The 24,933-nt window shown below is 38.4% G+C and overlaps 1 protein-coding gene across 1 annotated transcript in view; it reads right to left on the bottom strand.

Annotated features, from left to right (window-relative positions):
* Window positions 1-24,933, bottom strand: part of CFAP95 (cilia and flagella associated protein 95) — an 84,981-nt gene that overhangs the window by 22,771 nt on the left and 37,277 nt on the right. Inside the window, 1 exon segment of the mRNA NM_001194002.3 lies at window positions 24,467-24,535. Coding sequence (NP_001180931.1) covers window positions 24,467-24,535 — 69 coding nt within the window.

The following is a 24,933-nucleotide window of genomic DNA, read 5'->3' as shown; positions in this document are numbered from 1 at the left end:
CAAAGTCATTCTAAGAGGCCAGTATTACCCTGATTCCAAAACCAGACAAAGACATATCAAAAAAAGAAAACTATAGGCCAGTATCTCTAATGAATATTGATGCAAAAATACTTGATAAAATACTAGCAAACCAAATTCAACAACATGTTAAAAAAAATCATTCATCATGATCAAGTGGGATTTATCCCAGAGATACAAGGATGGTTCAACATATGCAAATCTATCAGTGTGATACATCATATCAACAGAATGAAGGATAAAAATCATACAGTCATTTCAATTGATATGGAAAAAGTATTTGATAAAAGTTCAACATCCCTTTATGACAAACATCCTCAAAAAATTGATTAAAGAAAGAATATACTTCAACTAATGAAAGCTATATATGACAGACCCACAGCTAGTGTCATATTGAATGGGGAAAAACTGAAAGCCTTTCCTCTAAAATCTGAAATACAACAAGGATGCCCACTTTCACCACTGTTATTCAACATAGTACTGGAAATATTAGCTAGAGCAATTAGACAAGAAAAAGAAATAAAGGGCATCCAAATTGGAAAGGGAGAAGTCGAATTATCCTTGTTTGTACATGACATGATCTTATATTTAGAAAATCCTAAAGACCACCAAAAAAGTATACTGATAAACAAATTCAGTAAATTTAGAACTGATAAATTCAGTAAAGTTGCAGGATACAAAATTAACATACAAAAATCAGTGGCAGATTGAGCGTGGTGGCTCAAGCCCCCAGCGTTTTAGGAGGCCAGGTGGGTGGATCACTCGAGACCAGGAGTTCAAGACCAACCTGGGCAACATGGTGAAACCCAGCCTCTACAAAAATACAAAAATTAGCCAGGTGTGGTGGCACACACCTGTAATCCCAGCTATTCAGGTAGCTGAGGCAGGAGAATTGCTTGAACTTAGGAGGCAGAGGTTGCAGTGAGCCATGATCACACTGTTGCACTCCAGCCTGGGCGACAAAGAAAGACTGTCTCAAAAAAGAAAAAAAAAAAAAATCAGTGACATTTCTATTTGTTAACAGTGAACAATCTAAAAAAAAAAATTTCAAAAAAACTTAATCCTATTTACAATAGTCACAAATAAAATTAGATACCTAGGAATTAACAAAAGAAGTGAAAGATCTCTACAACAAAAACTATAAAACATAGATGAGAGAAATTGAAGAGAACACCACAAAATGGAAAAATATTTTATGTTCATGGCTTGGAAAACTCAATATTGTTAAAATGTCCATATTACCCAGAGCAATCTACAGATTAAATGCAACCCCTATCAAAATACCAATGACATCTTTTACAGAAATAGAAGAAACAATTCTAAAATGTATATGGAATAACAAAAGACACAGAATAGCCAAAGCTATCCTGAGCCAAAAAAACAAAACTGGAAGAGTCACACTATTTGACTTCAAATTATGCTACAGAGCTATAGTAACCAAAACAGCACGGTACTGGCATAAAAACAGACACATAGACCAATGGAACAGAATACAGAACCCAGAAACAAATCCACACACCTACAGTGAATTCATTTTTAAGAAAGGTGCCAATAACATACACTGGAGAAAAGACAGTCTCTTTAACAAATGGTGCTGGGGAAACTGGATTTCCATATGCAGAAAATGAAACTAGACCCCTATCTCTCATCATATACAGAAATCAAATCAAAATGGATTAAAGACTTAAATTGATTACCTCAAACTATTAAACTACTACAAGAAAACATTGGGAAAGATCTCCAGGACATTGATCTGGGCAAAGATTTCTTGAGCAATACTCCACAAGCACAGGTAATGAAAGCAAAAGCAGACAAATGGTATCATATCAAGTTAAAAAGCTTCTACATGGCAAAGGATACAATCAACAAAGTGAAGGGATCACCCACAGAATTGGAGAAAATTCTGACAAGGGATTAGTAACAAGAATATATAAAGAGCTCAAACAACTCTATAGGAAAAAAATCTAATAATCCCATCAAAAAATGGGCCAATGATTCAAATAGACATTTCTCAAAAGAAGACATACACGTGGCAAACAGGCATATGAAAAGGTACTCAACATCATTGATCATTAGAGAAATGCAAATCAAAACTACAATGAGATATTATTTCATGCCAGTTAAAATGGCTTATATCCACAAAACAGGCAATAACAAATGCTGGCAAGGATGTGGAGAAAAGGGAATCCTTATATATTGTTGTAAGAATGTAAATTAGTACAACCACTATGGAGAACAGTTTAGAGGTGCCTCAAAAAGCTAACAATTGAGCTATCATATGATTCAGCAATCCCACTGCTGGGTATATATGCAAAAGAAAGGAAATCAGTGTATCAAAGAAATATCTGCACTCCCAAGTTTGTTGCAGCACTGTTCACAATAACCAAGATTTGGAAGCAACCTAAGAATTCATCAACAGGTGAATGGATAGAGAAAACGTGGTACTTCTAGACAATGAAGTACTATTCAGCCATTAAAAAGAATGAGATTTTGTCTTTTGCAACAACATTGATAGAACAGGAGATCACTATGTTAAGTGAAATAAGCCAGGCACAAAAAGACAAATATCACATATTCTCACGTATTTGTGGGATCTACAAACCAAAACAACTGAACTCATGGACATAGGGAGTAGAATGATGGTTACCAGAGGATGGGAAGGGTAGTCGGGGCAGGGAGGGGGTGGTACACTGGGGAGGTGGGGATGGTGAATGGGTACAAAAAATAATAGAATGAGCAAGACTTAGTATTTAATAGCACAATGTGGGGACTATAGTCAATAATAATTTAATTGTACATTTTAAAATAACTAAAAGAGTATAACTGGATTGTTTGTAACACAAAGGATAAATGCTTGAGAGGATGGATATCCAGTTTTTCACGATGTGACTATTATGCATTGCATGCCTATACCAAAATATCTCATGTATTCTATAAATACATACAGCTACTATGTACCCACAAAGATTAAACATAAAATAATAAAAAACCAAAACAAAAATATATAAAAGTATACACAGTGCGATCTGAGAGACCAAAATAGACACCCCTTTATCAACTAAGACAGAACCTAAGGTTAAAAAAAAACAAAAAGTTACCTATGGTTTGGGGATTCAGGGACAGTTTGGCATTGCAAATTTCTAAATTCTCACTAAATATCCTAACAATAGGAGATGTCAGGCCAATTGTCCTAATTCTGACTTACAATCCAAACCACTGTGACTCTAACTGGATAGAGGACTGGCCTTACAAACTTTCTTCTCTGATAAGTGATTGCAGACCTTTAACCAGTTCCTGCCAACTGATTGAGGCTGTGCATAAACTGTCTTTGTGTCCTAAAGCTCACCTTTTGATAGGAAGAGCCAAATTCCACCTCATTTTAATGTTAAAACCCAGTCCCAAAGTGAACATAGGATGTATGTCATATACATATTTATCCATTACATACGCACACAGCTCCCTCATAAATATGTATAGCTTTTCCCTCGTCTCCTGAATATGCATGATTCAGGCCCTGTGAGGCATAAAACCCAACCTGTGCTTCCCCTTGTCCATGCTGGAGACTTTCTCTTCCCAGCTTCCAAACCAATATCTCCAATAAAGCTCTCCTTTCTACTATTTAGCCATCCTGGTGGTCTTTTGGTCAACAACAGCAAATATTAACCAAAGGAAATTGAATTCTTAAATTAATACCCTATGTAAGAGACTTTGAGCAAAAATTACTAGTTATAAAGATCATTATCTACTGATTAAAACAGCAAGTCATCAAGAAAGTATATAACAATCTTATGTCAACAAACCTAACAACATATAGAATATTGACACTGTTTGGATATTTGTCCCTGCCCAAATCTCATGTTGAATTGTAATTCCCAATACTGGAGGTGAGGCCTGGTGGGAGGTGGTTGGGTCATGGAGGAAGATCCTTTGTGGCCTGGTACCATCTTCATAATAGTGAGTGAGTTCTCACACTATCTGGTCATATAAAAGTGTGTAGCTCCTGCCCCCCAACTCTCTTGCTTGCTCCTGCTTCCGCCATGTGATGTGCCTGCTCCCCCTTCACCTTCTGCCATGAGTAAAAGCTCCCTGAGGACTCCCTAGAAGCTAAGCAGATGCCAGCACCATGTTTCCTGTAAAGCCTGTAGAACTGTGAGCCAGTTAAACCTCTTTTCTTTATAAATTACCCAGTCTCAGGGATTTCTTTATTTCAATGCAAAAACAGCCTAATACAAATATGTAAGGCAAAAAAAGACCAGAATCACAGAAATAAAATGGCAAATCCAGTTATGCAGGAAGGTTGCAACACACATTTCTCAACCCTTTGGTTCCTTAAATCCACATATCTACATACATCCTCCAAAACTATACGGGTCAACAGTAAAGCAAATAAAACTACACAATTGCCCACAGGTAGAGCATAGTGAAGGATAGGGAATACCACAAACTTCAATTTACGTGTAGGTAGAACAGTCCAGAATCAGTAGAGTCAAATCAGAGCCCACGCTGAAACAGAATCAGGCAGGGATTACATGGAAGACAGGAGAGGTGGCAAGTCTCTAGCAGAGGTGGAACACAGAGGACAGCACCCACAGAAAGAGAATGCCCTTTTCTGATGAGGAAATCATGAGAACAGGTCTGAGACCAGAAGATCTGAAGCATGACTTTTCAAGGAAGTATCCAGGACCACAGTTATAGTCTTGGGAAGACACTGCTTCTGGAGAGGAAGGGGGCAACTAGAAGGTAAAGAAAAATAAGAATAAAACACAAGAAATAAGGATCCTAGGGCTATAAGAGAGTATCACGATATCAGTAAACATCACTCCCTCCTACATTTTACCACCCTGGAAACGTGTCATTAATTAAACAAGCCTCACTTCACTGTTAGAACTGAAGAGGGCACTCTTGAACTAAGATATTGAGCAAACTGCCGAAAGTTTTCATTCCTCTGGGATAGAATGATCTATGATTGCTGCTAGTCCAGGAAAATCCATCATACTTTAAATGAACAGAACAAGGCAACATTACTAAGAGAAGAACACAAAAAATAAGAATAAAAACTAAGCTCATGAAAATTCTCCCCTGAAATATTCCTAGTCACAGAAGTCCTCCATTAGCACTTCTATTCAATAATGTACTAGAGAGCCTAGAAAACCCAGTAAAACAAGAAAAACCAGCAAAATCAACATCAGCAAATAGCATAATCGGAATAAAAAAAACAAAATCGTCATCCTCCATGGATGACAAAGTTGTTTACATTTTACAAAATGCTAGAGAATCTACAAATTATAACAATAGGCAAGTTTCAGCAAGGTTGTCGGATAAAAGATCAATATACAAAAATAGCATAGCCATATACCTGCAACAAGAAATTAGAAAGCATAATCAAAGTAGGAAAATCCCATTTATACTTGGCAACAAAATATCTAAGTTTCCTATAAGAATACATATAACAGAAGATATATATAATTTATGGGGAAAATACAAAATGTTGTTGAAAAACGTAAAATAATTTATGTGTGGAATGGTGGATATAATGATAGCAATTATTCCATCCAGAAAATTTAAAGCACTTCCAATCTAAACACCAATAAGGTGTTTTGTAGAACTTGACAAACAAATCCTAATAGTCATATGACTCCATGAAGTGCCGAAGAGTCAATATAAAAATAGACCAATTGAGAAAATGTAAAGAAAGCCTGGAAGCAGATCTGCTTAAATGTAGGAATTTGGTGTATGACAGAAATGACCTTACAAATTAGTAGGGAAAGAGTGAGTCACATAATAACCTTTAGTCTTATAAAAATATTACATATATGCATCTATATTACATGTATGTTACATATACATTTCTGTATGTGAATATATATGTAATTTCTAAAATTTTAGAGTTTGACATTTCATATATAGGTCTTGACTAAATTGTAATTTAAAACTTCTGTTCATCAAAAGATACTATAAACAAAGTTTTCAGAAAAGTCAAAGACTAGAAGAACATACTTATTATGAATCTAACCAAAAGGCCGGGTGCAGTAGCTCACGCCTGTAACCCCAACACTTTGGGAGGCCGAGGCAGGTGGATCACTTGAGGTCAGGAGTTTGAGACCAGCCTGGCCAACATGGTGAAACTCCGTCTCTACTAAAAATACAAAAATTAGCCAGGCGTGGTGGCGGGTGCCTGTAGTCTCAGCTACTCAGGAGGCTGAGGCGGGGGAATCACTTGAACCCAGGAGGTGGAGGTTGCAGTGAGCCGAGACCGCACCATCACACTCCAGCCTGGGAGACAGTGCAAGACTCCATCTCAAAAAAACAGTAAAATAAAATGAAATAAATCTAACCAAAAGAGGATTAATAACATAAATCTAATCAAAAGAGGATTAATAACACAATTAATTTTTTAAAACCCTTTTTTTTCCTTTTAGACAAAATCTCACTGTGTCATCCCCAGACTGGAGTGCAGTGGCACAATCATGGCTCATTGCAACCTCCTCCTCCCAGGTTCAAGCAATTCTCCTGCCTTAACCTCCCAAGTAGCTGGAACTACAGGCACGCACCACCAAGCCTGGGTAATTTTTGTATGTTTAGTAGAGATGGGGTTTTGTCATGTTGGCCAGGCTGGTCTTGAACTCCTGGCCTCAGGAGATCCACTTGCCTTGGTCTCCCAAAGTTCTGGGATTACAGGTGTAAGCCACTGTGCCCAGCCTTTAAAACTCTTGCAAATCAAATTTAGTAATTAGTGAAATGCAAAGTAAAACAACAATGAAATGCCATGTAATATCTATTAGATTGATAAAAATTAAAAATCCCTATTTATGAGAATATGAAACAATAAATATGTACAAACAAAACTAGTGGCAATATCTTGCAAAATTGAAGGTGCATATGTCTTATTACCCAGCAATTCTGAATATAAAGAAAACTATTTTTAAAAAAATGTTACTGTGAATTGATGATTTATAATTGTAATATTTATGGGGTATAAAGAAACTCTTACATATATATTCAAGGAGGCGTGTATAATGATAGTTACTGTGGCCTTATTTGTAATAGTGAAAATTTGGAAGCTAATGTCCTGCAAGAAAATGGATATATTGAATGGCTATATAAATCATGATAAACCATTTCTTTAAAAACTTACATTACAACTGGGTAATGAGTAGATGAGTGTTTGAAGAGTATTTTAGAAAATGAAAATATTCCATAATCTTAAAATATGTTTGTGTTAATAGATAACAGTGAACTTGCTTCCCTACCCTCTTCTCACTCAAAGTTATGACTCAAATGATATGCTTATCAGGAATCCCAGTAGAACACTGGAGAGTTGCTTTGGGCTGAACTATCCTGCAGGTCAGTATCTGGGTATCTCTCTACTCATGTAAAGCAGACAGAAACCTGTCCCTCCTAATTGAGCCCTTCTCCCTCTCCTTATTATCACCTCCCAGCGCAGAGTCTGATACAAAGTAGGCAATGAGAAACATTCATTGAATAACTAAATCATTAAAATAAAATTAGAATATAAAGAGATATAGATTAACTACAATGAGTATGCATAGTAAATACAGGTGAAAGATCAAAACATTCAGTTATCTTTCTAGAAAGGGATTGCGGAACAAAATGGAAACTTTTATAATATTGAATGATGACTTTCAGCCGATTACTCACCAACTCTTTGTGATTGCCTCCTCCCTCCCTTGCCCCCTTAAAAAAAAATCCGAAGAACAGGACAACAATCAATCTTCAAGTGATAGAGAGTACATTACGTGCTCCCCAAATTTGAAATAAGGAGGTCTTTTGAGAATAAAAATATGGGAAATCAACATGGATCGTCCTCTAGATATTAGCTGTAGCAGAAAGAACAGGTCCATTAAAAGAGAAATGCCTTTCAGAGAAACTCCAGGAAGCAAGAGGTCAGAAAGACAAGGGAGGCATTATTTCTAGGCATTGTCTTGGGGAAGAGGTATCCTGGTTCACAAACAGATCCCCCTGGTTCTGGAAGCAGAGCTGGACTATATCAATGTCAATCCACCAAACCGGACTTACTGACAGCCAACAGTGACTTTAAGTCATTATCTGGAACCAGCAGAAACAAGTGTGTGCCAGGTGGCTCTGCTTTACTGCTCCCGTCCCTACTCGTGGCTGTTAGGTCAGGGCCCTCTTTGGGATTTCCTTTTCTTAATAGTAACCAATGGAAAAGGGCCACTCACTCTCCCATGACAGTAACTGAGGGATGTAACATCCTCCAGCCAGTGGAAGAAGTTGATCCTCAGAGGGAGGGAATAAAGCCAACAGGAAGAGAATCCCAAGTTTTTTCTAGTCCCGATTCCAGTAATCTCTGAAGCCAGGTTCTTCAAAGGACTTTCCCAAAGTTCCATGAGGCACTCCAGTATTCTTTTAATAAACTGTCCTTCTTGCCCAAGAAAATTTTAATTGTGTTTTTGTTCCTTACCACCAAAAGAATCCTATTACAATCAGGCCACCGAAGTCTAAGGCCATTAATCATTGTAATCATGTAACCAACTCCCCTTTCTCTGATTTTAAAGAGTGAACAACATTCTGATTATTGTTTGGCTTCCCCTATGGTTTTTCACAGAGAGAGAATGCCTTTTATTAGGCTGACATGACCTTCTGGTGTGCTTGAAATTTCTATTTCTCATAAATTAACTAATTAGAATTCTGATGTTTCTCGTGAATGAGCACGAGTTGATCTCCATGTGTCAGATAAATTCTGAAGTACTGATAAAAACAGGCTTTCCGGAAATGTAAAACTGAAGACCAGAAACCAGTAAATTCACTAGGATATGCCACACTGTAAGGATGCCGGGAAGTTAGGTGGCCGGCTTTCACCCTGCACCACACACAATTTGCTACGCTTGCCCTCTTTTGTCTTTAACGGTTGTAGTTATGATATACTTTGTAAGGTAGAGTATAACGAAAGATGTTTTGTAAGATAAGAAAGGAAACGGTGTCTGATATTGGAGTTATCATAAAATTCATGGTATGAGTTAAAACATCGACAGCTGCCCTAACACCAGTGGTAACATGTGCGACTCGATGACAAGATGATGTACCCAAGCCCACAGAATCACAGCTTCTTAAGCTCAAAGGAACCTTAAAGATCAACTGTTTCTGTTTCTTTTCTGTTTTGTCTAGATGGGTGGCAGATATTTTATCACCCAGCTTCCTGGCAGCCAGAACAAGGGCATGTGACATGTATTCACCAAATCAGACAGGTCCCATCTAGGAGTCTGAATGTGAGTATGTGACTTAAAGAAGCAGGGAATTAATTTGGAGTTAATCTTATCACTGGCAGCAGTAGAAGCAGTATTCATTACTTAAGACAAACGTAGCCACAGCCAGTCATGGAGTCTACCTGACCCTGTGTTAAGGTGAGGGGTGCATTGTGCAGGTGAGACTGCAACTTACAACCACTCTGGAAATCTCTGTCTCATTCTTAACAGCAACCATCATTCAAAAAAAAAAAAAACTTATATTGAGCTGATACAGACATCCCTGTCATTTCCTCCTACTTCTACCTGCTGAATTAGCCACAGAACAAATCCACAGCTGCTGAATTCCAGGCCTATTTTTAAAATTTTATTTCTTTATTTTTGAGACAAGGTCTCACTCCATCACCCTAGCTGGAGTGCAGTGGCCACAAGGAGAGAAGAGTGACTTTATTTTAAATGCCAATCCACCATGTAACTTCTAACTAACCCCAAGTTCAAGAATGCCTCCCAAATGTCTGACTGATGTATTACTCTTTCTGTAGGAAGACCTACTCATTGTAAGTTTCCTCCAAAACGACCCTTGTTGTTCTGGAAATCATAGGCTTTGACATCCATAGCCACCTACACATTCCTTCCAGAGCAATGATACTTTCCCTAAGATTTAAGCCCTGGGTCTGGGGATTTGCGATGTGGAGATCTACCTGTATTGTGGCCTCCCAAGACCATTCTTCTGTAAGTCTCCCTGCTTTTAAGTTCCCTTAAACTACCCGAAACCTATGACCTGGATTTGTCTGCCTCTTTCTTATTCCTTCAGCATTTGGGGGTCGCTTTGTATATACAGTTCTTTCACAGAACAGGTGATTCAAACTCACTGCAGACTTGAACTTCTAGGCTCAACTGATCCTCCCACCTCAACCTCTCAACATGCTGGGACCACAGGTATGAGCCATGTGCCCAGGCCCCAGGCCTACTTTTTAGAGATCAACCTCTAAGAAGCTAGTGGGTAAGAGGTGGAGAGGAAAGATGAAATGGAGGACAATTTGAATCTGATTTTAATCCTGATCCAAGCCCAGCATTTGCTAAGATCCCTAGATATGGCATGTAAAGCCCTTATCTCAGTGCCATACACATAGTAAATGCTCATTAAGGTAGAAGAGAAAACTATACTGTAATGATATTAAACAGTGGGAGGGTTACGTTTTAAACGGATTATTCAAGCTGCAGGTTGGAGAACAGATTGAAAGGAAAAGATGAGGCAAAGGAATCAGCTAGGATACCTATATTAGCAGTTGGGACTGGATCAGTAATCTCTCTTGTGCCCCAATCTCAAATATCCACATGCTATCTGATACTTGCTCTTCCTCCTGACTTCACTGCCTCAGTGAATGGCCCCACCACCCTCCAGTTGCCTAAGCCAGAAGCCTAGGAATCAATCTCAAGTCTGCTTTACCCCCATAATTAATCAATTCTCAAGTAGATGTCAATGCCTCTTTTTTCTTTTTTCTTTTTTCTTTTTTTTTTTTAGATAGATCTAAAATCTGCACCCTTCTCCGCCTCCATACCACCATTGCTTAAGGTCAGGCTTTTTTTACGTCTTGCCTTGGTACGTTCGAGACTGCAATCTCAGTTGCCTACCAATCTGTTCTCTGTTTTCTAAATACAAATCTGATTATTCCCACTCTATGCTCAAAAACCTTTAATACCACCTACATGATAAAGTCCGAGCTCAGCATGGCTTTCAGGTCCTGCTTTCTTAGCCCCAGCATTTCTCTCCAACTTTACCTGTCATCACTGCAAATTCTTGCTCTATGAGCCAAGCATGACTCCCGTAGGTCCTGCTCCTCCCTGCTTTTTATTATTATTATTATTTTATTTTTATTTGAGACGGAGTCTCACTCTGTCTCCCAGGCTGGAATGCAGTGTTGGCAATCTCAGCTCACTGCAACCTCTACCTCCCTGGTTCAAGCGATTCTCATGCCTCAGCCTCCTGAGTAGCTGGGATTACAGGTGCATGCCACCTTGCTGGCTAACTTTTGTATTTTTAGTAGAGACGGGGTTTCACCCTGTTGGCCAGGCTGGTCTTGAACTCCTGGCCTCAGGTGATCCTGCTGCCTCAGCCTCCCAAAGTGCTGGGATTACAAGTGTGAGCCACCACACCCAGCCTCCCTGCCTTTTTTGTACATCCTTCATCCTCTGCCTAGGGTGCCCTTCTCTCCTGTTGATCTGGCTGACTCCAACTCAGACTTTGTGACTCAGCTCAGGTGTTGCTTCTACCTAGAAGCCTTTCCTGACCTCCCAAATCTGATGCAGTGCTCCCTTGCATCATGTTCACCCCCAGTGTGTTGTGGCAAGTAGTCTGGCCCAATCAACACTTATTCCAAATTCCCTTCTCCCTTGTCTTTCTCTACTTAGAAGCTGAAAACAATCATGTAGCCATGGGTGGCCAAGCCACAGTTCGTGAAATAGATGTAGGATGAAGATCCTGGGGAGGGTTTCCCTTTACCTCTTTATTTTTTCACTTCTTTCTTTCTGGAACAGAATGGGGATTGGAGGCATAGCAACCATCTTGAGATTGCAAGGACAAAAGCTACTTAATAAGACTTATAAAGAAGAAAGACAAAAAGATCCAAATTCTTGATGACATTGTTGAAGTGCCATACCAGTTTTGGACTCCTTGCCTTTATATTTCATGCCAGGTGACCAAATAAATGTCTTAATTATTCAAGCTGCTATTAGTTAGGTTTCCTGTTACTTTCAGCCAAGCATATTCCTTGGCTGATACATAAGTATTAATTGGTTGTTTTTCCGTCTCATACATTGGACAAATGAGCTGATGTCTTTTTCTATATTCCCAGCGCCTAACTCTTCTTAGTAAATAGTATGCACTCATTAAATGGTTATATTGAAAGAATTAACTCAGATATGTGGGACAAATGTAATTTCCTCAGGCCTAATACTTTTTAAATGCCATTTGAAAGAACAATATAAGATTTAAATGTTTGGGTAATAATTTAACTCTGTAACTGTCAAATACAGAATCAAATTAAATACAGATAGCAGCAAAGATTTCTGAAATTCTGGAAAACTCTCATTCCTGTGAAACCACCTCTGTAGCTCAAAGATGCATAGTACACTACTATTCACAGACATCCACTGAAGTATTCATTTTAAGTAATTATAACTAATGATTTTCTATGACAACTACATAAACTTTAAATATTATGAAGAGTAATACTAGTTATACTGGCTCTTTATTAATACACATGGGATTAAAGGAAATGTCAGGTTTAAATATAAATTCCACAGCCCTGATGTTTAAAAAATTTTTGCCACTCACTTTGGGCTTTTTAAATTATTTTAAATCAAGACTGTACATGTATAAAGTGCATGATATAATGTTTTGATACATATTTACATATTAAACTGTTTTTACTACAGTCAAGTTAATTAACATATCCATCTCCTCACATAGTTACCTTTCTTTGCAATGAGAACACTTCAGATCCACTTTCTTAGCAAATTTCAAGTATATGACACATGATTGTCAACTATAATCCTCATGCTGTACATTAGATCTCTAGCACTTATTCATCTTGCATGACTGAAGCTTTGCACCCTTGGACCAACATCTCTCTATTTCTCCCACCCCTCAGGTCCTGGCAACCACCATTCTACTCTCAGCTTCTATAAATTCAACATTTTAGATTCCATGTAAAAGTGAGATTATGCAGTATTTTTCTTTCTGGGTCTGTATTCACTTAGCATCATATCCTCTAGGTTCATCCATGTTGTCACAAATTGCAGGGTTTCCTTATTTTTTTAAGGTGAAATAATATCCATCAAGATACTTAGGTTGAGTCTGTATCTTGGCAATTATGAATAATGCTGTAATGAAGATGGGGGTACAGATATCTTTACAAGATACTGGTTTCATTTCCTCTGGATGTGTACCCGGAAGCATGACTGATAAATCATATTGTAGTTCTACTTTTTAAGGAACTTCTATACTTTCTTCCATAATGGCTGTACTGTTTTACACACCCACCAACAGTGTTCAAGGTTTCCAATTTCTCCTCATGCTTGCCCACACTTATCTTTTGTCTTTTTGATAATAGTCATCCCAACAGGCATGAGGTGATATCTCATTGTGGTTATGATTTATATTTGCCTGGTAATTAGTGATGTTGAACACCTTGTAAAATACCTATTGGCCATATGTGTGTCTTCTTTGGAAAAATGCCTATTTAAGTCCTTTGCTCGTTTTATCAGGCTATTTTTTTTTTTTTTTTTTTTTTTTTTTTTTTTACTAATAAGTTGTATGAGTTCCTTGTAAATTTTGGATATGAAGCTCTTTTCAGATATATGCTTACAAATATTTTCTCCTCATCCATAGGTTGGCTTTTCATTTTTTGTTTCCTTTTCTTTTTTTCTTTTTTTTGACGGAGTCTCACTCACTCTGTCGCTAAGGCTGGAGTGCAATGGCATGATCTTGGCTCACTCCAACTTCTGCCTCCCAGGTTCAAGTTATTCTCCTGCCTTAGCCTCCCGAGTAGCTGGGATTACAGGCACATGCCACCATGCCCAGCTAATTTTTGTATTTTTAGTGGAGATGGGGTTTCACCGTGTTGGCCAGGCTGATCTCAAACTCTTGGCCTCAAGTGATCCACTGCCCTTGGCCTCCCAAAGTGCTGAGGACGCCACGCCCAGCCTCATTTTTGTTTCTTTTGCAGTGAAGAAGCTTTTTTTTTGTTTGTTTGATGTAGTCTCATTTTTGTTTTTGTTTGTTTGCTTTGCTTTTGCTGCCTGTACCTTTGATGTCTGTCCAAAAAATCATTTCATTTCCAAGACCAATGTCAAGAAGGTTTCTCCCTCTGTTTTATTCTAGGAGATTTATGGTTTCAGGTCTTACACTAAAATCTTTAGTCCATTTTGAGTTGATTATTGTGCACACTGTTTTATTAGCTCATCAGTCCCCACAATTTGAACTTCTTACATCTCTGATAGATTAAAAATGGCAAAAACTATACCTATAGGCTTAATATCAGAAGAAATGACCATATAAGATGGTATTAAGAGATATGAAGGTTGTTTCAATTACCTATTGTTATGACTTAAAAGTAACTTAAAATAACAACTATTTTATTATCTCTGATTATTCTGTGGAATGATTAGCTCAGACGGGTGGTTTATCTGTTCCATGTGATGTTAGTTAGAGCTACAGTTGTCCAGAGGTTTGATTGGGCTGGATGATCCAAGACAGTTCCTTCACATGGCTCCAGTTTGTTTTGTCTATTGTCTGGGAGCTTTACTGGAGCTGTCAAACACAAGCCTTGATTCTCCTCCATGTGGCTTCTCCATGTGTCTTGGGCTTCTCACAGCATTTCAGCTAGGATCTGAGAATCAGAAAGTAGAAACTACTATTTTTCTTAATGTCCGTACTCAGAAATCCAGGATATCATTTCTGCCACATTCTATTAATCAAAACCAGTCACCAGGCCAGCCCGGGTGCAGAGGGCAGGCAAATAACCTCAGCCTCTTCCTGGGAGCAGCAGCACGCATGTTCAGGGAGGGAACAAAGTGCTGTGGCCATCTCTGCAAACTAGTGACCACAAGATAAATCATATAAGCCTATCTTCATAATGCTAGTTTTAGAGCCTCACTGAGCACACTCAAAACTACAAAGAAACCTGACTTTCCACTTGGCAGATATAACTTGAATGGCTACTGTAATAAAGTTAGACTCAATAAAGACCTACAGGAAACAAAGGATGGTCTGAGTCAGCCATCAGCCCATCGGGATGCCAAAACTTCAGATCTAACGGGTACTATATCATGTGCTTTCACATATATTTTCTTATCAAATTATTTGAATTACAATGCAAGGATAGTGATAGAATCGTTTATTGTTACCTGCTGTTAAAATATCCTTTGCCAAGGCACACAATCCAAATTCCAAACCAAACTCATCAGGACCTGAGTCACAACCCCAAATACTAACACCAATATCCCACCTCCTCGGTCATTTGACTTCAACATTTATCAGCTAAGGAGAGATATCCTATATGCAAGGATGACGCAAAGAAAAATTGCATTTAGGTTGACTCTGAAATTAATTCAGCAAACTTGCCAACTAGTAAGCCATCACCACTCAGTACCAGCCAAGCCATCCATTCCAGGAAATTCAGGTTGGTGATATGCACTCAGGTAGCATTGCCGCCTCACAGGGCAAAAATGTCAAGCCAGGACCTAGGCATGTCTAAGGAACCAGGAGCCCAGGTAGTTTAAGAAATGGAACATTTGATTTGAGAAATTTCAAAATGGATAAATAACTTTTCACCAGTATTTCCTTTATAAGCTTAGTGCTTGTCATGGCTAATTTTATGTGTCAACATGACTGGGCCAAAGAATGCCCAGATAGTGGGTAAGACATTATTTCTGTCTGTTTCTGTCCATCTATTTTGCTAATAGAAAATAGAGTAGCTTTTGAATCAGTGACTGAGTAAAGAAGATCTGCCCTCACCAATGTAGGTAGACGTCATCCAATTCATGAAGAGCCTAAACAGAACAAAAAGAGGAAGGGTTCATTTTCTCTCTTCTTGAGCTAGAATATCCATTTTCTCTTGACCTTGGACATCTGAGCTCCTAGTTATCTGGCATTTGAACTCTGGGATTTACATCATCAGTCCCACTAGTTCTCAGGCTTTCAGAGTTGAACCAGGAGTTACACCATCATCTCCCCTGGCTCTCCAGCCTTCAGACTCTAAGTGAATTGTGCCACTGGCTTTCTCAGCCCTGCAGCTTACAGAAGACAGATGGTAGGACTTCTTGGCTTCCATAACCATGTAAGCACATAATAAATCTCCTCATATATATCATATTGGTTTTGTTTCTCGGAGCATACTGACTAATCCAGTGCTCAAGGCCTGGCCTGCCTAAATATAGCAATTATTCTCTCCATGTTTACAGAGGTAAGTGATGTTCAGGAAACTTAAGTGTGTGCCAGAGGTCTCTTAGTTGGCCTGTTAATCAGAGAAGCAGCACAGAAGAGGCTGTGAGCTTTGGCATTAAACTATCTCAGCTCAAATACTGGCCATTATCCCTGGCCAGCTGTGAGAGTTTGGACATGTTATTTACTTCTCTGTGCTTCTGTATTTCCCATCACAGAATGCAGATAATGATGAAACCAATTCATGGAGTTTTTGTAGGGAGCACTGAGTTAACATACATAAACCACTTAGAATAGTGCCTGGTACATAATAAGCATCATGTAACTGTTTGCTTTTATCAGTATTAGTATAAGTTATAGAAACCCAACCCAAACTTAATAGGTTAAAATTAAAGGAAAATATCAGCTCATATAAGAAGAATATAATCAGAACTGTCTTTTCCCATACCTCTGTTTAACTTTATTTTTACACAGATACTCCCACAGAAGCGGGATGTCCTCTGTAACTTGCAACTGAAGAAGAAGAGGGCATCTTCTCTAGAACTCTAATAACTATCCTCTGAACAGCCTGGTCTGGATCTTGTGCCCAATACTTAGGCTTGTGGGGAGGTAGAAATGGGGAACAGAGTCAGCCATCCATAATATGGCCTAGTCAAATTACACTGAATAGGTGAGAAGATGTTGTCCAAAAGAAGAAAGCTGGCCAGACAAAAATGAAAGGTCCTACAATGAATAAGTTGGAGAATCAATAACTGAATTCAAGCCTATCTCACCCTCATGGCCTTTCATCACCCAACTCTCCTCTTCGCTTATTTTTGTTGTTACCCTCCTCCTCATCTGTATTAGTTCATTCTCTCAGTGCTATAAAGAACTGTCCAAGACTGGGTAATTTATAAAGAAAAGAGGTTTAATTGACTACAGTTCAACATGGCTGGGGAGGCCTCAGGAAACTTACAATGATGGTGGAAGGCACCTCTTTACAGGGCAGCAGAAGAGAGAAGAGTCAGCGAAGGGGGAAAAGGCCCTTATGAAACCATCGGATCTGGTGAGAACTCACTCACTATCAAGAGAACAGCATGGAGGAAACTGCCCGCATGATCCAGTTGTCTCCACCCAGTCTCTGCCTTGACATGTGGGGATTATGGGGATTATAATTCAAGATGAGATTTGGGTGGGGACACAAATCATACCATATCATCATCACCATAGGGTAACTTTTTAAACTTTTTTCATCTGGCAAAATGTTCAACAACTCGGTAATATTTTACCAGGAGACAAGCCACAGCACAAATGCATAAGTAGAAAAAAAAAATAAATTTCCTGTACTATACTTTGAGAAAAGAAAAAAATCCTTCTTACTATTTATATGTAGTCCCTTTCCTCTGAAGAGTGCCAAAGATTTTATAGATGCTAATGTCTCAGAGCGAGGAATAAAAGGGAAGAATTTAAACGATGGCCCAGGCTTGCTACTGCTACTGTGAAGTGACCACTCCACACACATATGGATAAGTGCTCTATCCCAACAATGAACACTTAACTGCCTGAACTACTTTTAGGCCTCATTTAACTTGCCCATTTATGCAACTATAGAAACTATAGATGCCTTTCTCCTAGAGCCATAAAATTTTAGAGTGGGAAAGGACTTTACAGATCATTTGGTTCAATCCCCTCATTTTGCAAATGGAAACAACTGGAGTCCAGGGAGGGCTATTAGGCAGCACACGGTCACGTAGCAGGTTTATTGCAGGCCCAGAAGTAGAACCCAGGTTTTCTATCCTATTTTTCTATACCATGTTCTTTCTGTAAAAAGCAAACACCCTCCCCCCCCGGCCACGACCACACGCAATTTCCAAAAGCTACTCAGTGATCCCAAACACTATTAATTTCTTTCTTCTCCCATTATGTGGATTACATAAATGTTTGGATGAATTGTGGAATCATTTATTACGAAATTTCAACAATATGCACTAATTACTACCACCAGGAGGCAATCAAATTTGGTGAAAACAACAAGGTACAGTAGTTAGGGCTGACTTTGTATGAGTTCTACCTTGGGTGCTTCTCCAGCCTCCAGTAGGAACTCAGTACTCCTGAGGAGCCCTCAAACTCAGGACCCCATGGACCTACTTCTCACACAGCAAATACGCTACCTGAACTGATTTTTCCCTATCAAAAAAAAAAAAAAAAAAAAACTGACTTCTTCTGTGGACCATTATCCTGGGACCACACATGTTTATATGTGTATATTTTTTTTTCCTTTCTTTTTTTTAAAGAGAAAAAAAAAAGTGAAGTGAAGTGAAACAGTGGGAATAGAGAAGGAACTCTATGTGTATATTTAAATGAGGACTTCTGAGAAATAAGATCGTAACACAAAATTATATCTATTACTACATCTCCCTTTCAAAATTGGATCTGCTTGATACAGTTCTGGTTGTTGTTTTGCTAGTTTGGTGTCTGACTGCTTGTTTAATAGTTGTAGACACAGCCCAGATATTTGTACATGGAAAACCTTACTTCCTAGAATGAATTAGCTACAATCATCTGGTTCTGTGAACAAATCATAAAATGATTTTATATTAAATAATCAGATATACGGGGCCTTTTGATAATTAGTGAATTTGTTTTCCATGCCTCGTAAAGTGTACTTTCTTTTTTTTTTTTCTTTTCTTTTTTTTTTTTATTATTATACTTTAAGTTCTAGGGTACATGTGCATACCGTGCAGGTTTGTTACATATGTATACTTGTGCCATGTTGGCGTGCTGCATCCATCAACTCATCAGTTATACCTGATGTAAAGTGTACTTTCAAATTAAGTAAAAGTTACTTGAGAATGCCCAAGAATCAGGTAGGAAGGCAAATAAAAACTCTTAAATTGACTTGCTTACTATATTCACGTTCCCATCCACTTTTCCTATATGCCATAAAGGAAACGTGCCTCTTGTTACGTTTCTATTCCTCTGCTGTCTCTATCCATGTCGCGTAAGTTATCCATGTTAGAGACTCCCTACACATGCATTTGTATTATTAATAGTTTGAGACCAAACAGGCATTGTTGATGTCTGAGAGGTCTTTGAAACTCCTTGACTCTCACGCTGCCCATCACAGGCCACTGTCAGTTCCTTGGAGACTCACTGATGGGGCTGAGACCAGCTCTCAAGGAAACCAATAGCTTTAGTTCTAGATAAGCTCTATCCAGACTCAAAGTCTATAAATTTCATTTTTAAAGTTTAAGTCTCTGATAATCACTTTAGTGTCATCCTAACTGTTCCCTATATTGAAATTTATTTTTCATCCATCTCCTCCATCTGTGATGCACGTGGAAGGAATTATTCACCGAGCCCTTTTCTTTAGTTAAGGTCAGGAGTGACAAGTTCTGGTGGTGTCAAACATTCTAGCTGTTCTGATTTTCAATTAGTGTCATTGAGATGTTTGCTACCCACTGATGGGGGAAAGGTGTTATGTCTTCTTCACACTGGTCCAAAATAAAGTAGGTGGGACATAGGTTGAGTTATGAGAAAGAGTCAGTCAAATGCCATTTCAGCATAATGGACATTATCTAAAAATTAAGATAAGTCCATCAACCTAATGTCTCCTTAATAACAAAGCTATACCTTATTCTAATTTTTCTCCCTTAAGAGGTAACCTAAACCTTAAATTTACCTTATGATTACAGTCTTTCTTTTATAAGTTGAAGCGTATTTTGGTCCATTGAGCAAACTCATTCTTATTCATTGCCTTTTAAAGTTGACATTTAACTTGCAGAGCTGTAGAGTTGGCAAGAAGCAAAAGATTATTTAATATTCAAGAGAGCAGATTCTAAAACACCACAGCATTCTACTGTATGAAACATTCTATAATTAGTGTATATTAACTGAAAGAAAGAATTACATATGGAATTAGTAGGGGCTGTTTGAAGGTGTTCATGTATTTATCTCCTTGTTAATACTCATGAATCACATAAAACAAATGAGTAATTCTAGCAATTCAAACTAATAAGGGCTGATTTTTTAAAAGAAACTATGTCTTCAAATGCATTTACCAAAAAGAATTGAGAACAACTTTTGGCTCTAAAGGCCTTGAACCCCTAAATCAAATAAAATAGGAATTAGCCAAACCCCCTTCTATTATAATTTGCTGTTCACCGTCGGAAATAATTAATCTATTAACTCAGGAGATAATTGTGGTGTATTTGCTGCAGGTTAGGCTCTCTTTAGGCACTGGGGACAGAGTTGTGATAGTCTTTCCCTTCAGAGCATTGAATTGAGCAAGAACAAGAAGAATGCAAACAATTGCAACAAATATTAATAGTGTTTGCATAAAAGAAGCATACAGTGCTCTGGGCACCCACAGTGAGGGACCTAACCAAGTTATTGGGGGTGGGGTGGCATTAGGTATGGGAAGGTCCTCTGGAGGAGGTGGCAAATCAGGTGAGACTTGATAACATCAGGGTTAAGATGAGCATCGAATCTTGCTTCCTCAAAAAGCTCCACTAAAACCACAGTAAAGAGACTTAAGAAAGTGTTTTTTTTTTAAAACCCATAATATGGAGAATAGGAGAAAGGACAAGATAAACAAATTTTGGAAACTCAAGAGAAGATGGACAAGTGGTTCCTGACTTAGAAGAAAGCTGAATGAATCCTAAGTCAGCAAAGGCCTGTGGGGAGAGCTATCTGAAAAGCAGGTGATGCTCCCAAGCTCTTCCCCCACTGCCAGGTAACTGCCCCTCCCCTTCCTTAGCAGAAAGCTAGAAATTTATTCATCTGTAGGGTAAGAAAGTCCTTAATCAAAAACACAATTCAATTCAGTGACCATACATTATGCAGTATTCATATTGATGTCCCTGTCCAATTGTCTTGCTCACTCTAAGAACACAGGCACCAGCCCACTCTTCACCCTTCAGAAGGGAGACTGAAGAGGCTTATCTGGGAATATGACCAGCCCAAAAGGAGAGACTAAAATAGAGTCATGCCAAATAATGCTATTTCAGTCAACAACAGGCTGGACAGTAGGTACTATGAAGACTCCATAAGATAATAATGGAACTGAAAAATTTCTATTGACATTGTTGCCTTTGTAATATCCTAGCACAATGCATTACTCTCATATTTGTGGAGATGCTAGTGTAAACAAGCGTACATGCTGTTAGCTATATAAAAGTGGAGCACATACAATTATGTACAGTATATAATGATACTTGATAACAATAATAAACAACTATTACTGGTTTATGCACTTACTATACTATGGTTTTTATCACTATTTTAGAGTATATTTCTTCTATTTATTAAAAAAAATGTGAACTGTAAAACAGCCTCAGGCAGGTCCTTCAGGAGGTATTCCAGAAGAAGGCATTGTTATCACAAGAGATGACAATTCCATGCATGGTATTGTCCCTGAAGGCTTATCAGTAGCTCAAGATGTGGAGGTGGACACAGTGATATTGACGATCTGGACCCTGTGTAAGCCTAGGCTAAGGTGTGTGTTTGTGTCTTCATTTTTAAGAAAAAAGTTGTAAAAGTTAAAAAAAATTGTTTAATAATAAAAAGCTTACAGAATAGGGATATAAAGAAAGAAAATATTTTATACAGCTATACAATGTGTTTGCGTTTTAAGCTAAGTGTTGCTAAAAGAGTCCAAAAGTTAAAAAAAAAAAGCTATAAAGTAAAAAAGGTGCAATAAGCTAAAGTAAATGTCTTTTTGAAGAAAGGCAAATATTATTGATGTATTTTTGACGTTTGACCTATCCAAATCTCATACTGAAATGTGATCCCCAGTGTTGGAGGTGGGGGTTGGATGAGAGGTGTCTGGGTCATGAGGGTAGATACCTCATGAGTGGGTTGGTGCCCTCCTTGCAGTAAGGAGAGTTCACATGAGATCTGGTAGTTAAAAAGACCCTGACATCTCCTCCCCTCTCTCTTGCTCCCTCTGTTGCCATGTGACATTCCTGCCTCCCCTTCACCTTCTGCCATGAGTAAAAGCTTCCTGAGGCCTCACCAGAAGCCAAGCAGATGATGGTGCCATGCTTATACAGCCTGTGGAACTGTGAACCAAATAAACCTCTTTTCTTTATAAACTACCCAGTCTCAGGTATTCCATTACAACAATGCAAAATAGACAAACAAAATTGTTTTATACACTTAGTGTAGCCTAAGTATAGTGTTTATAAAGTCTACAGTAGTATTTAGTAATGTCCTGGTCCTTCACATTCATAGACTCACTGCTCACTCATGGACTCACCCAGAGCAACTTCCAGTCTTGCAGGGTACATGCATGGCATGTGCCCTATACAGGTGTACCATTTTTTATCTTTCATTCTGTATTTTTACTGCACCTTTTTTTATGTTTAGATATGTTTAGATACATAAATACTTAACACTGTGTTATAATTGCCTATACTGTTCAGTACAGTAACATGCTGTACAGGTTGATGGTCTAGGAGCAATGGATTTTACCATCTAGCCTCAGTGTGTAGTAGGCTAGACCATTTGGTTTGTGTAAGTACACTCTATGATGTTCACACAACGATGAAATCACCTAACAACACATTTCTTGGAACATATCCCTGACATTACACAATGCATGACTTTACTGGTACTAGGGTTTCTTTGAAATAATGACCCACCTAGATTCCTCCAGGGAATCTCCAAGGCAGTAAGCCTCACTCACAGGCTCAGAGCCCCATCTCTTAATCATGAGCAGAGGACTGATTAGCAGGTGCCTAAGGAAAATGCCTCTAGCGTGGAAGATGGATACCATACCAACAAATAAAAAACAGAAAAAAAGACATCTTGGAGAAAACAGAGAGTATGCATGGGGAAGAAAAAAAAATTTTTAAGCTATCATTAAAACTTTCATTAACATCTTCAGATAGAAAAGGGAAGATACTGAAGTCATGAAACCAAAAAAAAAAAAAAAAACCTACAAAAACAAAAGGATTCAGAAAACAAAATGATATTTCAAGGGTAGAGTTGAAGAAACAGAGAGAAAGTAGATCGTAAAGACCAAAAAGAAAGGCTGAAAAAAGACAGGAAAGTTTTAGGATCAGGAAAAGAAATCCAACATTCAAATAAAGGATTTCCAAAAGGGAGAACAGAGAAAACACAGTAGGTCAAGAATAAAATAAATCAAGAAAATTTCTCTGAACTGATATGAGTTTATAAACTGAAAGGTTCACCATGTCCAGCAAAGAATTTAGTATGCATGCATCAATTACTGCTCTAATTGTTTGATGTCTATTAACTTGCTTAATCTTCATAACAACCCCATAATGCACAATGCAATCCTTAGAATTTTGTCATACTTATAAATGTATTTCCACATCACTTACTGTACATAATGAAAGTTTATATTTAGAAAGATGAGTGGATAAGATTTTTTCTTTTTTAGTAAGAATTCATGCTTCCCTGCCAAAACAGACTTATCTCTTATATCAGTAAAAATAGTCTCTTGCTGTAAAGTCAGTTCTCTTTGTTCATAGTAATGTTCTACGAAGTTGCTGAAACACTGAATTAGCAAATATTGAACCACTGATCTTAGGGGAAATGTAGGGTTAGGTTCCTGCAAGCCTCTGGTCACATTTTCACCACTCGATCAATATAAAACTTTGTTTAATGTCTGTTTCTGCTTAAAGACATCTTATTTTTTGATTTATCACCTTTGAACTTATGACCAACAACACTGCAACTCATGCCTGAATCAAGCTTGTCTAACACATGTGTTTTCTCTGAAAGGCACATCACAGCCTTCTTGCTCTAAGGAACATGGCAGCACTTCAGCACCACGCTTGAGGGATGTCTTAAACGAGATCACCAACAAAAAGCACAAGAGTTTGAAAAATGTGACACTGAATAGACTGTGGAAAGAACACGTTTATAGGATGAGAGCTGAAACAAGAAGGCAGGGCATCACCCTGTTCGACCTCAGCTGGGATGGTACATATCTGGTGCCTTCCCTTTTTTACCACTCTGCATATGTCCACAAATGACCATGACAGAACCACGAGTATTGACTTGGGAGATGCAAATAGGTAAATTTTACAGAGAAAAAAGATTTACAAATACAGAATCTGCAAATAGTGAGGATTTACTGTTGTATTATTATTGTTATTAATGCTATGCATGTGAATGGAGAAAATATTTGGTTAAAGGCAAATTGAAGATGTCATGTAAAGGGCATTTTGTTGACCTTGGCTCACCCTGTCATACCTTCACCTCTGCAAACAAACCTTCTGAATCAGGAAACATTGTGTACAATTGTAGCAGTTTAGGGACTACTAACATTTTGTTCCGATCTGGTGGATGTCTAGGAAAGACAGCTCCAAAACCTGTGGCAGGCAATCCGGTGACCCTAAAACAAGATAACATTTTTTAGAAAACTTATTAGAGTGTAATGTGTAAACTTTCAAACCCATGTAAAACTAATTTAGGGGCTGGGCGCAGTGGCTCATGCCTGTAATCCCAGCACTTTGGGAGGCCGAGACAGGCAGATTTCCTGAGCTCAGGAGTTCAAGACCAGCCTGGGCAATATGGTGAAGCCCCGTCTCTACTAAAAATTAAAAAAAAAATTAGCCGGACGTGGCGGCATGCGCCTGTAGTCCTAGCTACTCAGGAGGCTGAGGCAGGAGAATTGCTCGAACCCGGGAGGCGGGAGGTTGCAGTGAGCCGAGATCATGCCACTGCACTCCAGCCTGGGCGGCAGAGCAAGGGTCCATGTCAAAAAAAAACAAAACAAAAACTAATTTAGGG

Source organism: Macaca mulatta, chromosome 15, assembly GCF_049350105.2.
Source record: "Macaca mulatta isolate MMU2019108-1 chromosome 15, T2T-MMU8v2.0, whole genome shotgun sequence".
Taxonomy (NCBI): Eukaryota; Metazoa; Chordata; class Mammalia; order Primates; family Cercopithecidae; genus Macaca; species Macaca mulatta.
Note: the sequence above shows the minus strand (reverse complement) of the source record. Positions and strands in the feature narration are given on the sequence as shown.